The following is a 17,703-nucleotide window of genomic DNA, read 5'->3' on the forward strand; positions in this document are numbered from 1 at the left end:
AGATTTTTAAAGTGTTAAGTATTTTTTCAGGAAAATAGAGATAGTTGTGTGATATTTTTATCCTAAAAGAAATAAAAGTGATATTTATGGACAATTATGAAAACATAAATGACTATCCATGAAAATTACTCAAAGTATCATATAGTGTACTATATTCCTCCACTATACATCTCTAGGTCAAATTAAGTACAAATATGACCAACATGGGTTGTGGTACAGCGGATGTGGTTGCTCCATCCTTAATCAGAGGTCGAGGGTTCGACCCTAAACATGGAGAAAAGTCTATTGGGAGCGCTACCTACCGAATGGTACCCTACCCGACGCGAATTCGGATTAGTCGAGCTCCAATGCGGGTACCGAACATTGGATGAAAAACGAAAAAAAAAACGTACAAATATGATGAGAAAAAGTCTAATAAAACAATTTTAAAGACTTGGTGTGTTGTACTAAATTAGTGCACTCGTGCCTATATGTTTCCATGGACCTTAACGGCCATTAAAGTCTAGTTCGTTAATGGGGCAAATACAGTGCACTAAATTAGAATGCTAAAGGTAAAGTATAGAAACTTGTTTTTCTCCGATTACTGGTCAACTTCATCTTTTTACATACTAATTAGATTCCGTGGTCAAGATAATTAAAGTCTATCTTAAGAATTTTACATGAAAGAAATATATGAGAGCAAATACATCCTTGTATTTTGAGAAAATGGCAAAATTTACCATTATATTTTATTAATATCTTTGGACCGTTTAGACAAGAGGGTATATCTATGGCTGTTAACCGGGACGGGCGGGTTCAAACCGGCACCGACCAACAAAAATTAACCGGTTTTGGTCCGGGTTTGGTATCGGGTTAGTGTTAACCGGCTGGACCAGTCCAGGTCGAAACAGTAAATTTTGATCAAATGGACCGGAATCGGCCCACTTAAGAATTATCCGGTTTTGACCGGTCAAAACCGGTCAAAATTCAAAAAATAAAAAATTATATTTTCATATTTTTTTCAATATATAAACACCTATATACATTTTAAAAACGTTAAACAATATACATACAACATATATACACTAAATATATACTACTTTAGAAAATATATACACGAGTATACTTTAAATAGATACTAGTTTAGATTCTAATTCTATAGGAAATATATGCACATAGATACGAATAATACAATATATACTACTTTAAACAGTATGCATACAACATATATACACTAAATATATACTACTACTTTAGAAAACATATACACATGTATACTTTAAATAGATACTAGTTTAGATTCTATAGGAAATATATGCACATATATACGTACAATACAATATATATACTACTTTAAATAATATACATACAACATATATAAAATAAATATATACTACTTTAGAAAACATATACACATGTATACTTTAAATAGATACAATTTTAGATTCTATAGGAAATATATGCACATATATACATACAATACAATATATAAAATACTTTAAATAATATACATACAACATATATACACTAAATATATACTACTTTAGAAAACATATACATATGTATACTTTAAATAGATACTAGTTTAGATTCTAAATATATACTACTTTAGAAAACATATACATATGTATACTTTAAATAGATACTAGTTTAGATTCTGTAGAAAATATATGCACATATATACGTACAATATATACATTACATATAATACTACTTTAGCAACATATACACATGTATATATTAAATATATACTAGTTTAGTATACATAAAATATATACACATACATGTAGAATATATACTATTTTAAATACCACTTGAAATAATCTACATACAACATATATACACTATATCTATACTACTTTAGAAAACATATGGACATGTTTATGTTAAATATATACTACTTTAGAGTTTATAGAAAATATATACACATATATGTAGAATATATACTATAAATACCACTTGAAAGTTAAAAGATATATACAATACATATTATAGTACAAGATTATAATGTATATTACTTAATATAATAATAGTTGAAGTTTTGAACATATATTCATTATATGTTTTCATTATATTTGAACTTAAAAGATATTTATTTTTTCACTATGTGTATATATATTTGTTATGTTTATTACTAAGTGTAAAGTTTGATAGTAATATATCAAAAGTATTTAATTCAAACTAGAACTTCAATTTAAATGAAAAACTTATACACATTAACATATACATTACATATTATACTATGTTAGAAACTTATACACATTAAATATATACTATTTTAGTCTATAGAAAATATATAGACTTATATGTAGAATCTATACTACTCAAAATACCACTTGAAGCAATATACATACAACATATATAGTTATATACGCTATCTATCCATCTATCTATCTATCTATCTATATATATATATATATACTACTTTAATTATCACTTGTGTATATATGTAGAGTATATGTGTATATATGTTTGTTATGTTTATTACTTAGTGTAAAGTTTGATAGTAATATATTAAAAGTATTTAATTCAAACTAGAAATTCAATTTAAATGAAAAAAATTACAAAGTAATGAGTGAATGAATGTTGTATTTTATTGATTGAAAAATGATCCAAAACTTATAATTTACATGAATGATAAATCTACAAATTTTGCATCATTTTTTTCAATGCGTTCATGTTAATATTAAAGTGAACTGCCATAGGATAGTCAAAATCAACGGGAACAAAACCATGCATTAGACTTGATTGTGTTGAGTTCTCCCTTGAAGTCAGAATTTCTTCAATATTCTATTCGTCTTTCGTCTCCACCTCCATTCCTTGATTTCTTCGTTCCGCTCTAATCCAATCTCTAAGGAAAACTAGAACATTCATAGCATTGCTTCCCAATGAGTGTCTATTTTGTCCAAGCTGTTGTCGTCCCTGTCTAAAAGTGCTCTCCGATGCAACGGCTGACATTGGAACATTCAATATATCTCTACCTAATCTTGAAAGCACAGGACATTGTCTTTCATTATTCTTTCACCAATCCAATGCGTTGATCTTTGCTCTACGATTCTATATTGGTCATTAAAGATAATACTTAAGTTCTTTCAGATAATTTGTGTTGTATGTTGAAGGAGAAACTCTGTCCCAAATATTTCAATCAGAAAATTAATCAGGAAAACCACTATGTGCCATCCTTTTAGAAGATGATGGCTCCTCTGGAGCTTAAGGAGCTATAATTGGAGTGATATTTGTCGGTACAGCTACATCAAGTAAATCGACATAATGGTTATATAATGCTTCTATATAAATGTTCGCATTACTCATAGTTATAAATAAATTTGGTCGTTCTTCAGGCTCTGTCTCTAAGGAATTATAAATAATAGAACTAAAGTCGCAAACCAAGTAAATTAGGGGAAGCGGATAAAAATACTTTTTAAATTTAGCAAATATAGCACTAACAACATCTTTGTAACCTTTTTTATTCTTATATTTTTTAAGCAAACAAGAAATGTCGGCTAAATAAGCTAAAATATTACAAATAGTAGGATAATAAGCACCGAAAAATTCAACCGTAGCTATATAAATTTTTTCCAAAAAATTAACAAGATCATCAATTGCAGCCCAATCAGAATCATGTAGCATACACTCAGGAAAAGAACCACAAAATTGATTAAAAGTTATTGTAATAGGAAATTTATAAGCAATACAAGTTTTTAAATAAGTATAAGTAGAATTTCATCTAGTATCACATTCTTCAGGCATTAATATCGGTCTAAGTTCATTTTGTTCACATTTAACTTTAAATTCTCTCATTCTACCTCTTCGGTTATTTTCTTGAATAAAGCCAATAGCAAGTCGTACCTTTTCAATATAAAGCTCGAAAAATTCAAAACCATCACTTACAATTAAGTTATATAGATGATGAGCACACTTACTATGAAATGTTTCAGGTAATGGCGGAGAAAGGTTGGTTTTTAGCTTGTCAATAGCAACCTTGTTGTTAGATGCATTATCAAAAGCAATACATAAAAAAAAAATTCAATACCATAATATTCTACAATTTTAGTAATAGATTCAGAAATACATTTTTCAGTATGTCTACGATCTTCATCATACAAAAAAAGTTAGAATATGTTTTTGCATAATAAAATTATTATCTATCTAGTGACAAGTAATGGTTAAATAATTATTTTTATTAACAGCACGACCAAGATCGAAAGTTAGAGCAATTCTACATTGAATATTTTTTAATAATGTAGATAAATAATAAACATATTGTGCATGGAGTCTAAAAATATTGGTCCGACAAGTACTTCTAGAAATACCATTAAACATAGGATTATAAATTGCTTGAATATAATGAATAAAAGCATCCGAAGAAACAAAAGTGAAAGGCAAACAACCCACAGCTATCATTTTCGTTATTTCTTCCCGGTCCTTCATTTTATTATGATTCTTAGTTAATTGACCGGTTGTTGGGTTCAATCTAGTTTGCATTGGCCCACCAATAGCCTCACCATCTTGTGAAATAAGTAACTCTCTAGCGTGATTGTCTCTTATCTGTCTCATCAACAAACCTGTACCCTCCCTAATGCCTCCTCTTTTATGCTCATATAAAATTTAACAAATATTGCATTGCATCTTAGTTTGTCCTTCTATTTCCATAAAAAGTTTTCATGCAATACTAGTTCTTCTACGAGCTTTTGGGGCACGGGAAGGATGGGGAGGAAGATTAACCGATTCTGATCTAACATTAGCATTTTATACTGCAGGTGTCTCACCAATATTTTCATCATCATCATCTAAATTAAACGCATCTACTTCATTTTCTTCTTCTATACCATAATTTTTTTGAGCTTCTGCATAATCCATATCGTGAGCTCCTACACCTATTTCTTCCTCAAAAAATTGACTAACCGGTATCGGAGGCACACGGGTATATCTATTACTTAAACTACCTCTATTGGAACCACCACCAATTCATTTTTTACTACCACTACCACTTTCGGGATAAAAAAATTTGATACTTTTATCGAGATTTCTTATTTTATCCATATTATAATATAAACTAAAAAATATTCAAAATACACAAAAATAATAAAAATAAATATTCTACAATTAATACACTAATTGAAAATTAAAAGTAAGAGATGGAATGACAATACCAAATTTTGAAAGTATCCGAAAGTTGCGACTTTAGAAAACTTTCACTTATATTTGTAATTAAAAAATTAAAAATAAAATTGAGCACTTTAGGAGATAACTAGAATATTTGAGAGAGATTGAGATTTGTGTGAAAAAAATGAATTTTGAATTGGAGATATTATTAGAAAAAATTTTGAATTAACTTTTTTTTTTTTAAAAAAAAGGATCAAATTTGGCCAAATGGCCGTTGGACCCAAACGGCATTATAGCCGTTGGGCCAACGCTCCATTTGACCGTTGGGAGCCCAGTCAGCAGCCCACTTAATCTTAAAAAAAATAAAATATTGAACTGGGTCAGGCCGGGCCGGCTCGATTAACCGGTGGGCCTGGTCCAGGTTTGGAACTGGGCCAGTCTATCGAGCCCATCTATTGAGATAGCCCATCCCGGGACCGGCAACTCGGTAACCCAGAGGTCCCCGAGCCGGGACAGATCTGGCCGGGTTACCTAATTGGGCCGGGCTAAATCGGCCGGAACGGGCCAATTCCGCCCGTTTGACAGGTTTAGGTACATCTAAACAAAATCTTATAGGGGAGGGAAAATATGTTCAAAAAGTATAACAAAAGTTCAATATAAAGTATTTTTGAAAGTAGAGAAATAAATTTGACATTTTTGTTAATTTTTAATTTTATGGCTTTTAACTAAGATGTATGTGATGTATCAAAATGTCATTTGAATGTCATGTCTTAAACATACAATGTAGGACACTGCAATTAAAGAATTACTAACTAAAGAAAATTTAACATTTTTTTTATTGTTCATGACATTCTTTATTTTTTTTTGTCTTTTCATTTTTAAGTGAACATTTGGCTGTTGGTTTAGCAGGAGGATATTTGCTCTGTAACAAATTTAAGCTCATCAGAAAACAACGACATAAACCCCAAATGGAGATGGCGAGCTGGTTGATAAATGACAAAGCAAGTCAGAGGCTTCCAAGTTTTATTTTAATAGGAGTATTTATTTAAACTGGAAGGTAGTACGTATAAATTTGAATAATTCAAGGGAATGACTTTTTTTTTTTTAAAATGTATAGTCTGAATAGTATTCAAAATTTTTGATGTATAGAAACGATCAGTCTGTGTTAGAGGCCAATTTTTAAAATGTTAGCATGGAGGGGTTGTTTTTGTGGATGTGATTGTTCATTTCAGTTGACTTGCTTCTTATCTGAATTTTCATTTACTACAATTTGAAGCCAAAAAATGTGAGATTGATTCTTGAGTTTTAGTTGATGCAATTCTGCAAAGGCGGATCTAGGGCAGGTTCAACTGAATCCATTGTGTTAGACTTGAACTACTTATAGATTTACAATCTTTTGAAAAAAGAACATATTTTTGCAACATATAATAAGATCATACTTATTTTAAACTGATGTAATTGCATATCTGTCAATAGTTGAGAACACAGAAGGAAATTGTAGGCTTTGGTACATATTGTTCTTGTTTGCATTTTGCATCTTGTCTCTCAATGGATGCAATGGGAAACAGGAGCTTCTTCTTCTTCCTTGTTTCCGTGCACTTGTGATGTTTTCTTTAGTTTAACTGGAGAGGATGTGCAGAAGAATTTCGTTGATCATCTATATAGAGCTTTGCAGCAAAGAGGAATCCACACTTTCAAAGATGAGAAACCTGAAAGGGGTAAATCTTTTTCACCCTCACTTTTCAAAGCCATCGAAGAGTCGATGATTTCCATCATCATATTCTCCCAAAACTATATTGCTTCTTCATGGTGTCTAGATGAGCTTGTTAAGATCACTGAATGCATGAAATTCAGGGGACAGATTGTTCTCCATCTTCTATGATGTGGATCCATCGGTAGTAAGAAAACAAAAGACGCGTTTGGTGAATTTTTCTCTAAGCATGAGTTAAAGTTCAAAGAAGAGGAAGAAAGGATGAAGAAATGGCTGGCAGCTCTGACGATAGCAGCAAATGAATTTAGTTGGGATTTGCCGAATATTGTTAATGGCTAATAAATTTTATATGTTTGCGTTTGACTATTGGCTTTTGTCTTCCAACTGTGCCTCGTTTTCCATAAGAACAACACAAATACTAGGTAAATACTCGGGTGGAAACTCCATTACATACAAAAACAGTTTAGTTTATTAATTGTATACCACTGGAGCAGGAAAAAAGCTTAGCCATGATTATAGTGTGGTTAAAACAAGACAAACTTATCGAACAATGTGATATAAATTAGAAAAGGTTTAACTTAAAACTGAAGGGGAATAATCTGATTGAAATATTGCTCCAGAAAGTGTTGTTTTCAATTTTTACTCTTTCTTTTCGTAAGCGAGAGGAACACCAGGTACTTAAGTCATCTGCTAAGTTTCATTTAAGAATCTGCACATATAAATGAACCTTTGTTCTCTGGACTTGCATAATAACAGCCCTCTCCATCGAGTTTGTAATTCATTTGTTTCCTGTTACCAGGCACAAAGCAAAACGTATCGAGCTAATTGTAGAATGTTTCATGGATAAATTAGGTCATACTGCATGTGATCCAACTGAAAATTTTGTCGGAATACACTCCAGAATAGGGAGGATGTATTCCTTGTTGGATCTGGGGTCTGATAAAGTTCAATTCGTAGGAATATGGCGAATGAACGGAATTGGAAGAACAACTATGCAAGAGCCATCTACGACAAGATTTTCCATCACTTCCAAGGTGCCATTTTCCTTCATGAATTTGCAGAAAATTCAGCCAAATATGGTATCCAACATTTGCAGCATATACTTCTTTCAGAGCTACTTCTGTTAAAAGATCTAAGAATAAACATATTTGAAGGAACCAGCTCAATAATAAGACGACTAAATGAGAAAAGGGTTCTAATTATTCTTGATGATGTCAATCATGGAAACCAATTAGATGCCCTAGCTAAAAGCCATGATTGGTTTGGTGCAGGCAGTAGAATCATCATAACAACAAAGGATAAACACATGCTTCTGCGATATAAGGTGGACAAAATTTACAAAGTGAGTCTTTTAAACACTGATGAAAGTATTGTGTTCTTTAGTTGGCATGCATTCCAGAAAAGTCATCCCAAAATTGAATATGGAGAGATCACGGCTGAAGTTGTTCAGTACCCAGGGTGTTAGGATTAATGAAGTTTTGATGAATGACAAATGAATGAAACATGTTGCTCACAGATGGTCCACTGAAATACAAAATCAAGGTCACTATTACATGAAGACAAGGTTGCTTGAATTCAGGAATAGCATGTATACTTCTAATAAAACTCAAGATAAACATCACATGTGTTAAAAAAGAGTTTAGTTTGAATACAATACTTGAAGAAAAGAGAGGTTGATTTGAAGTAGGAGTTTTACTTGAACTTGGAGTATTACTGGAAGGACTTTTAACTCACAAGAAACTCTGAAGAGTGAGAGTTTGATTGAAGAAAGAAGTATCATCTGATGAAGTATTCTTTGGAGAGTTGTGGTTACATAGATGGACTGACTTACACAGTCACTTACACACTTATAAAGCAAAAAGCATTTGGCACATTGACTGAGGGTGTCTTATTTTTATGTATTAGGTTGGTTCTTAAGTTGTAATATTGATGTAATTGTAGTTTCAGTGAAGTATAAACTGAATTAAGATTATTGTCTTCAGGTTTGGGAACTCGAAGACTCGGCAACACATACGGCCTTGGGAGGTTTGTGTGTTTTGTAGAAGTAGGTAGAGTTTATAATTTCTAGATTACACATAAGTCTTGTAATTTGCTGTTCGTTGAGGCTCAAAGTTGTTCAGTAAAGTTTGGTGTGGAACCTATAATAGAGGTACAGGTCGTGTTTTTTTATACCTTCTTGAGCCGGGTGTTTTCCACGTGAAAAACACTATCTTATTTACTTACTGTTTTAGCATTGATTAAAACACGTTAGGCAACATGTTTCATTGATAGGAGACTACTAAACTAAAATAAGTAAATTAGTAGGTCTAGTACTCTATTGCAGGAGGTCTTCCAGTAGCTCTTAAAGTTTTGGTTTCCAATTTATATAGTAGAGGCATGCTTCAGTCGAGAGCTGCAGTGGATAGACTAAAATAAATTCCAGAAGACGAAATTGTAGAAAAACTCAAAGTAAGTTTTGATGGACTAAGTGAGGCTAACCAAAAGATATTCTTAGATATTGCATGTTACTTTAAAGGGAAGAAGAAAGATCGGTAACTAGAATTCTTCGCAGTTTCAGTTTTACACCTGCCATTGGCATAAGTAATCTCATGGAAAAATCTCTTATAACTGTTTCAAAAGGTCGGATTATGATGCATCAGTTGATTCATGAGATGGGTTGGCATATTGTTTGCAAAGAAGCCTCAAACAATCTTGGCAAATATACTAGGTTGTGGAATCCTGAGCATATTCATCATGCATTATCAAAAGTAGGGCAAGTCTATCCTGCAGCAGCACTTTTTGCTCGTTCAGGTGAATGTAAAAGGAGTAGTTAAATACTTATTTCCCTAACATTTAAAGTTACACTTCGTTCCTCTTATAGGTCACAGAAGCTGTGGAAGGCATGTGGTTGCACTTGCCAATTCCAAAAGAAACAAATGTTGGTGAAGACGCCTTCAAATATAGGGACAACTTGAGGCTGCTCAAGATACACAATGCAGGCGTCTCCCTAGCCCATGATTTTCTTCCAAATAATTTGATATGGCTTCATTGGCATGGCTACCCAATGAAATCTCTTCCAGCAAGTTTTCAAGCAAAAAGGCTTGCTTGTCTGAAAACGCAGTATAGCCGCAATGCACACTTGTGGAAAGGAATAAAGGTATAATTATTAGTTAGATGCAATCTAATAAGTGAAGTGATTTACCTTTCTCTTTTAACAGGTCCTAGACAAACTGAAGTTTCTCAACCTTAGTCACTCCCAAAAGCAAGTCACCTGTCCAGATTTCACGGGGGTCCCCAATCTTGAGAAGTTGATTCTTGAAGATTGTTGTATAATGGAGATCCTTTCTTTTGAAAATAAATTCAAAGACGAATGTGCGTTCTAAATTTAAAGATAAGACAATAATTTCAAGCTAGTGTACATAGTCATAGTCAAACTAACTAACAAGTAACATAATTTAACATATTAAAAAAACGATGAACTTCTTAAACATTATAAATATAAATATTATCATTATAAAGACCCCTAAAACTGGAAAGGGAAAAAAATTGAGTAAAAAAGAAAAATGTATGTTGTTGAAGTGTTCAAACCCACGTCTAAGGCAACAAAGACCTTAACAGTGACCCATCCAACCACTGAGCCAAGCGACAATCTTTCTCAATGAGTTCTCACTATACAATTATATACAATATTCAAAGTTTAGTAGTATAAGTATAGGATCTATGTTAAAGCTATTGGGTTCGTCCGAACCCTCACAGGATACTGTAGCTCCACCCCTACTTCTGTTGGATTTCTCAAAAATCTTCTACTAAACCTGAATAACTGCAGGAATATTAAGAGCCTTCCAGACAATATTGAATTGGTTAATCTTGAGACTTTAATTCTTTCTGGCTTCTTGAAACTTGGGAATTTCCCACAAATCATGAGTGACATGAATTGCTCATCTGAGGTCTACTTGGAATCTACAGCTGTAAAAAGTTGTCTTACACACTGTTTGGATGTTGGTTTTTTCATAATATGATATGATTATTAAGAGAATCACGTTTGTTTTGACTGTTTCTTAAATATGATATGATATTGTTTAATTTCATGATTTGATAATCATGAAAAATCCCATTTTATGTAATCATTGATTTATTATTATCTCATAGTGTGCTTATTCTTTTTTCAATTATGTCCTTACTTAATTTATAATATATTAAAAGTGTGAATACCCTTAGAAAAGTGATTTGAACTTTTTATCCTTCACTACTTCTTTAGACAAAACCATCTTTTTACTATTTTTTAAAATTATAATTATACATAATACTAATAATATATATTTTTGGAAAAATATAAAATCACCATTATTGAAAGAGTCTTAATTATAGTACCTTATATTTGGCAAATAAATACAATTGTAGAAGTAAAACAAAATTGCTTTATTAGTCTAGAACTGTACAACTTAACTATATATTTTTGAAAAAATAAAAAATCACCATTATTAAAAGAGTTCTAATTATAGTACCGTATATTTGACAAATATATACAATTGTAGAAGTAAAACAAAATTGCTTTATTAGTCAATTACTTCTGTCGGTATTAAAGTCTATTATCCTATAACATGTAAGTTTTCAATCAATTGCTGCTATGTTTTGGTGGTAAAACTTTATTAGTTAAATATTTTGTTGCCAGATTACATCTTTAAGCTCTGGATAAGAGTTGAATACTCATCAACAATATTGAATCAAATTGTTTGCTTCATATATTTGGTGGTAAAGGCAGTCTGATTGGAGTCTGAAGTTTTGCGATCATTATCATATTGTTTTATTGTAGTTTACAGATCGTAGATAAATGTTGGTTGATTTTGAGAAATTTTTTATGTAAAGCTTAGTTTTAATTACATTGTTTTGATATCTTTATTATTGTATTATTTTATTTTAATTCATAGTTAGTCAATGAATGTCAGTCGACTTTGAAGAATTTTTTTAGATAAAGGTTAGGTTTAATTGTATTATTTTATTATCTCTATTCGTGCATTATTTTGTGGTAGTTTACAGGTCGTAGATGATAGTTCACAGGTCGTAGATGAATGTTGACTAGCTTTGAGAAATTTTTGTGTGTAAAGGTTAGGTTTAATTATATTGTTTTGATATCTCTTTTATTGTATTGTTTGTTATAGTTTACAGGTGATACATAAATGTCGACTAGCTTTGAAAAAACTTTTTAGGTAAATATTAGGTTTAATTGTATTGTTTTGATATCTCTGATTTGAGAATTTTTTTATGTAAAGGTTATGTTTGGATGTACTGTTTTGATATATCTATCATCATATTATTTGTTGTAGTTAACAGGTGGTAGATGAATATCCATCGGCTTTGAGAAAATTTTTGTGTAAAAGTTAGATTTAATTGTATTGTTTTCATATCTCTATCATTATATTGTTTTATTATAGTTTACAAGTTTTAGATCAATGTCAATCGGCTTTGAGAATATTTTTGGTTAAGGTTACATTTAATTAAATAAATTCTCTATCTTTACATTTTCAAAAGATGTTGAATTTAATTATTATACGCATTTTTGTCAATTTAAGCAAAAATCTTATTTAGTGTAACATTTGAATTCATTAAAGTGAGATACACGCACGAAGCGCATAAAACTAAACTAGTATTATATAATCCTATATACTCTTTACTTTATATTATTTAACTCCACCTCCTACTCCAACTCCCACCCCACCAGCCCTCCCCCCTAAAAAAAAATATTTTTCAATTAATTTTTTTTGAAAAATTCAAACTTTTTTCTTCCACCCCGAACCTGGTCCCACCCCAATTTTTGTTTAACTTTTTTTTTAAGAAACTTCAAAAAATTTTCTCACTCAACTTAAACAAAAAAATTGATTTTTAAAGAAAATTTCTTACCCCACCCCCTATCCATTTAAACACAAAGCAAGTGCTGGAAAGAAGGTGTTTTAATAATGAAGCAGAAAGCGTATTAAATAGAGTTACAGATAAACTAAGACAAGTGCAAAATTAACTAAACTAGACTAGTCCTAAATAAACAGAACTGTTGAAGCATAAATTTCGATTACACTTCTAACTTCTAACTAATTTGACACGTGATGTTTAAATATGCCCTCTCAAGTTAGGTGATGAGTCACTAAGCCTAACTTTAATAGATTCTTCTCAAAAGCGGGTTTAGGCAGTGCCTTGGTGAGGGGTATTAGCGATTTGATCGACAACATGGACGTGAACAACTCGAACCTTTTTTATGTTGACATGGTGGCGAACAAAGTGAAAGTCCACTACAGTATGCTTCACTTTGCTATGGAGGATCGAATTTTTACTCAGAAATATGGCTCCGAGATTGTCACAAAAAATGGTAGGCATCTGATGTACTGGAAAGCATAGCTCAACGAGAAGATTGGTAACCCATACAATTTCAGAAAGGGCATTAGCTACTGCCCTATACTTAGGCTCAGTGGAGGAGCGAGAGACGGTATTTTGCTTCTTTAAGGACCAACTAATTGGATTGTGACTAAGGAATAGGATATCCCCAGTGTGGAAACTCTGTCGGCAATGTCCCCACCCCAATCCGCATCAGAGTACACGTGCAGTTTGAAGTCCTCAATGGGGGTTACACGTAGTCCTAGTTGGATGGTGCCACGTGGTGATGAAGAATACATTTCACATCTTTCTAATGGAGATCTAATGGTGCTTGCATAAATTGAGACAACTTATTTACTGCATATGCGATGTCCAGCCTAGTAAAAGATAGGTATTGAATCCTGCCTAAGACTCGACGATAGCGTGTTACATCAATCAAGTGAGTACCATCAGATAGCGTGATTAGCTCAAATGCACTCATTAGCGTGTGGACACTTTTGTAGTCGTTCATTAATTCATCATTCAGGATCTCATTCACATAGTTTGCTTGGCTAAGGATTAAATCGTTAGAGCTGCGCATCACTTCAACACCACGAAAGTAGTGAAGATTACCCAAATCTTTAACAGAAAATTGAGAAGCAAGGAAAACAATAAACCGATCGACATGGAAAGTGTTGCTCACTATAACAATGATGTTATCCACATAGACAAGGACAAACATTATGTCATCTAGACCCTGCCTGACGAGTAGCGAGGCATCCGATTTTATCTTAATAAATCCTATGGATGAAAGATAACCCATAAGGGTATTGCACAATACCCAAGGGTCTTGTTTCAAGTCATATATTACCTTGCGTAACTGACATATACGAGTGGGTTTGTCATCATTAGTGAAATCGGAAGGTTGTGCCATGTATACCTCCTTGTCCAAGTTGCCATAGAGAAATGCATTATTGACATCAAACTGGAGGAAATTTCAGTTATGGAGAAGTGCCATAGAAAGGATTATTTGGACCGTGGTAGGCTTGACGACTGGGCTAAAAGTCGCGTGGAAGTCAACGCCCGACCTTTAAGTAAAGCCTTTCGCAACCGCCGTGCTTTATATCTATCAATGGACCCATCCGCTTTTCTTTTTATCCTGAAAAGCCACTTGTAGGAAATAAAACTTTTAGTTGGTTCAGGAGGAACAAGTTTCCAAGTCTGGTTTTTAATTAAAGCATCAAGTTCCTGTTTCATCGTTTCACGCCACTCAGGATATTTTTGTGCTTGTTTGACAGTGGTGAAGGTGGTGGTAGGGTTTAATTTAGCCAAGTAATCAAAAAATTATTTGGATTTGGTGATATTATTTTGGGAGCGAATGACAACATAGGTAAGGGGAGACAGATAGTAGGGCAATGAGGGAGCGAGTTCGGACTCGGGGAAAGGGCAGGTTGGCCGAGGAGCCACTTGAGTTGGAGGTGTGGTTTTCTTGCATTGATAAACAAGGAGAGGAGGTCGGCTACTATGTATGTTTGTGGGGATAGGCATTGGTGAACTTATAGTGGAATGTGGTGGTGGGATATGTAGATCAGTAGTTTGGAAAAAAGAGTCCAGTACAGTAGCAATTGTAGAAGGAGAGGGAGATAGAGATTTACCTGGAGAAATTGCAAGAGCTGAATCTATGTCCACCATTGATGCACTAGCTAAATCTACGTCCACTACTAATGCACTATCCGAGGAGGATTGTGAGTGTGGGTTTATCTGGTAGTTTTCCTGAGAGAAAACAAATGTAGATTGAGAATTTGCAGTTGTGCGTGCATATATTTCTAAGGGAGGAGGTGAATCTGGAAGTGGGGAAAGGTTGGGTATGGGTTGTGAAGATTCTAAAGAAGCAGTATTTTCCCAGTTCAAGAGAGATGAGTTAAGTGTAAAATTAGAAAATATAGTTTTAAAAGGAAAAACATTCTCAATAAATTGCCCATCTCGGAATAAATATACCTTTGAAGATATTGGATCAAAACACTGGTGACAGTGATGGGCTAAGAAAAATCCTACATAGACACACGAGGTGGATTTAGGTTCGAGTTTATTTTTGGAGTATGATTTGAGCCAAGGATAGCATAAACAATCAAAAATCTGCAGGGAGCTATAATCTGGTGATTTTTCCAGTAATCATTGGAATGGGGATTGATTATCTAATTGAGAGGTGGGTAGATGGTTGATGAGGTAGACAGTATGATGACACGTGAATGACCAAAATTAAAGTTGAAGGGACACTTCATGTAAGAGAGTTCTTGCTGTTTCGACACTATAACAATGCCATCATTCTGCAAGGGTAACACGTTGAGGCGTATAGGGTGGGATTGAGAGGTGTTCAATGTCGTAAAGTGAGATATAAGGGTCAAGACCTTTATACTCTCCTCCACCATCAGTGTAAAGTGACATAATTTTGGTGTCAAAATATTTTTCCATCCCATGATGGAATTTTTGGAAGATCTCTTTGTCTTTACTTTTAGTTTTTAATGTATACAACCAAGTGTATTTCGTATAATGATCAACAAAAATATAATAGTACAATTTTTTGTCAACATATTAAACTAGTGACAACCCCCCATAAATCGCTAAAAATAATTTGAAGCAGTTTAGAGCTACACAAAGAAAATTGGGTAAAAGGATGCCTATAGGATTTATAGATAAGCAAAAATTACAATAAAAATGTTTGTCACGCTCATGAAACGGGATAGAGAATTTATTTAAAACAAAACTAAGAACTCTAGAATAAGGATGACCCAAACGTTGATGCCAAGTAGTGAACAGAATGGATATTGAGGTCAGGTGAATTTGGGGATGTGAGGCAAGACACTCATAAAATCCATTGCTGGTTCGTCTATGCACTAGCAGTTTCCGCATTTCCAGATCCTTCAAAATAAAGTTAAAAGGAAAAAACTCAATGGACTTTATATTATCTTGACAAAATTTAGAAATAGATAGAAGCTTGCATTTATTGGATGGGGTACACAAAGTGACGGTTAGCTTAAAAACATTATTTGATGCATTTAATTGAGTAGATCCGTCGTGAGAAATGGAAATTTTATTACCATCACCCATGGAGGCATCCTCGTTATCGTGGTACGATTGTAAGTTGTGTGGAGGCTTCGTAGTAATATGGTGGGTGGCTTCCGAATCAACTATCCAAGGATTGGTGGCAGCAGTAAACCTAGTCGTATAGTTGGCTTTTGCTTCAAAGTGATTATGTGATTTTGAGTGGCAAACATTGGCAGTGTGGCCAATACTATTGCGAATTTGACATCGAGTAACAGAGGTTAGATTTAGGTTAGACTACCACTGTGGTGGAGTATTAGGATGTGAATTCTGGTGCCATTGTTGGGAAGTGTTATTCTGCCTGCGATTGTTGCGATTGTTGGTGTTGAATTTGGTAGTAGTAGTGACTGCAGCAGTTATGGGACCAGACAATTTCTTAGTATCCTCGTGTCGAAGGAAGATTTCATGATCAAGTAGCTTTTTAAATAATTTCTCATAAGAGACAACCCTATAACGTGTACGAATGGCAGCAGAGATTTCACGAAACTCAGGACCTAGGCCACTGAGTATTTTGACGATGAGTTCAGGATTAGATACAGGAGCACCAGCAGTAGCTAACTCATCTAAAAGGGACCGAATAATGTAAAGATATTAGGTGATAAAATAAGTGTCCTTCGTGGTATGAGCAAGTTGATCACGCAGACTGAAGACCCGAGTCTGTGATCTGTTTGCATAAGTTGTGTGCAAAGCGTCCCACGCAGATTTAGATGAGTCAGCTGCAACAATAGTAGAGGCAATTGTGGGTTCAACAGAGGATATAAGGGCTTCTGGATGAGTTGATCCTCACAAAACCAAGTTAAAAACGTAGGATTGAAAGATGTGTTTATTCCAACAGTGAGGGTGCGACTAGAGGCTGGAGTGGTCCCGTCGAGATAGCCAAAGAGGTTGTACCAAGATGCGTTTGTTGCAACAGTGAGGGTGCGACTAGAGAGAGGCTGGAGTGGTCCCGTCGAGATGGCCAAAGAGGTTGTAGCCATATATAAGCATAGAAAATTGAGTTTTCCAGGTGGTAAAGTTGTGGCCACCGCTGAGTTTGATGGGTAATTGAGATACAGGGTTGAGTTGAATTATAATGTTAGCACCTGTTGCATTATAAACATTAACAACTCTAAGGTTGTTACCAGTGTTGTTGGTCATTTTTTTCTGATCTACGTGAGGAAGGGGGATGAAGAAAAAAAATTAGATCATTCTCTTAAAACGTATAGATCTCTGATACCATATAAATACAGAGCAAGCTGGAAAGAAGATGCTTTATTAATGAAGCAGAAAGTGTATTAAATAGAGTTATAGATAAACTAAGACGAGTCCTAAACTAACTAAACTAGACTAGTCCTTAATAAACAGAACTGCTAAAATATAAATTCTGATTGCACTTCTAACTACTAACTAATTTGACACGTGATGTTTCAATAATCTCTACCCGACCCTAACCCCAAATATCTTTTTTCAAAAATAAAAAATAAAAAATTCCGTAGCCCCCCCCC

At 33.5% G+C, this 17,703-nt stretch overlaps 1 protein-coding gene across 1 annotated transcript; it reads left to right on the forward strand.

Annotated features, from left to right (window-relative positions):
- The first annotated feature begins 7,757 nt into the window (after positions 1-7,757).
- Positions 7,758-10,158, forward strand: LOC107849201 (TMV resistance protein N-like). The gene is made up of 3 exons (XM_016693842.1): positions 7,758-8,138; positions 9,657-9,932; positions 9,994-10,158. The coding sequence occupies exons 1-3, from the start codon at positions 7,758-7,760 to the stop codon at positions 10,156-10,158; spliced, it is 822 nt and encodes a 273-aa protein (XP_016549328.1).
- The last annotated feature ends 7,545 nt before the right edge of the window (positions 10,159-17,703 follow it).

This window comes from Capsicum annuum, chromosome 12 (genome assembly GCF_002878395.1).
Source record: "Capsicum annuum cultivar UCD-10X-F1 chromosome 12, UCD10Xv1.1, whole genome shotgun sequence".
NCBI lineage: Eukaryota > Viridiplantae > Streptophyta > Magnoliopsida > Solanales > Solanaceae > Capsicum > Capsicum annuum.

Coding starts and splice junctions, on each gene's coding strand:
- LOC107849201 (XM_016693842.1), top strand. CDS start 7,758: ATGGCGAATGAACGGAATTGGAAGAACAACTATGCAAGAGCCATCTAC. Junction 8,139..9,656: donor AGGTGGACAAAATTTACAAA/GTGAGTCTTTTA, acceptor TTCCTCTTATAG/GTCACAGAAGCTGTGGAAGG. Junction 9,933..9,993: donor ACTTGTGGAAAGGAATAAAG/GTATAATTATTA, acceptor CTCTTTTAACAG/GTCCTAGACAAACTGAAGTT.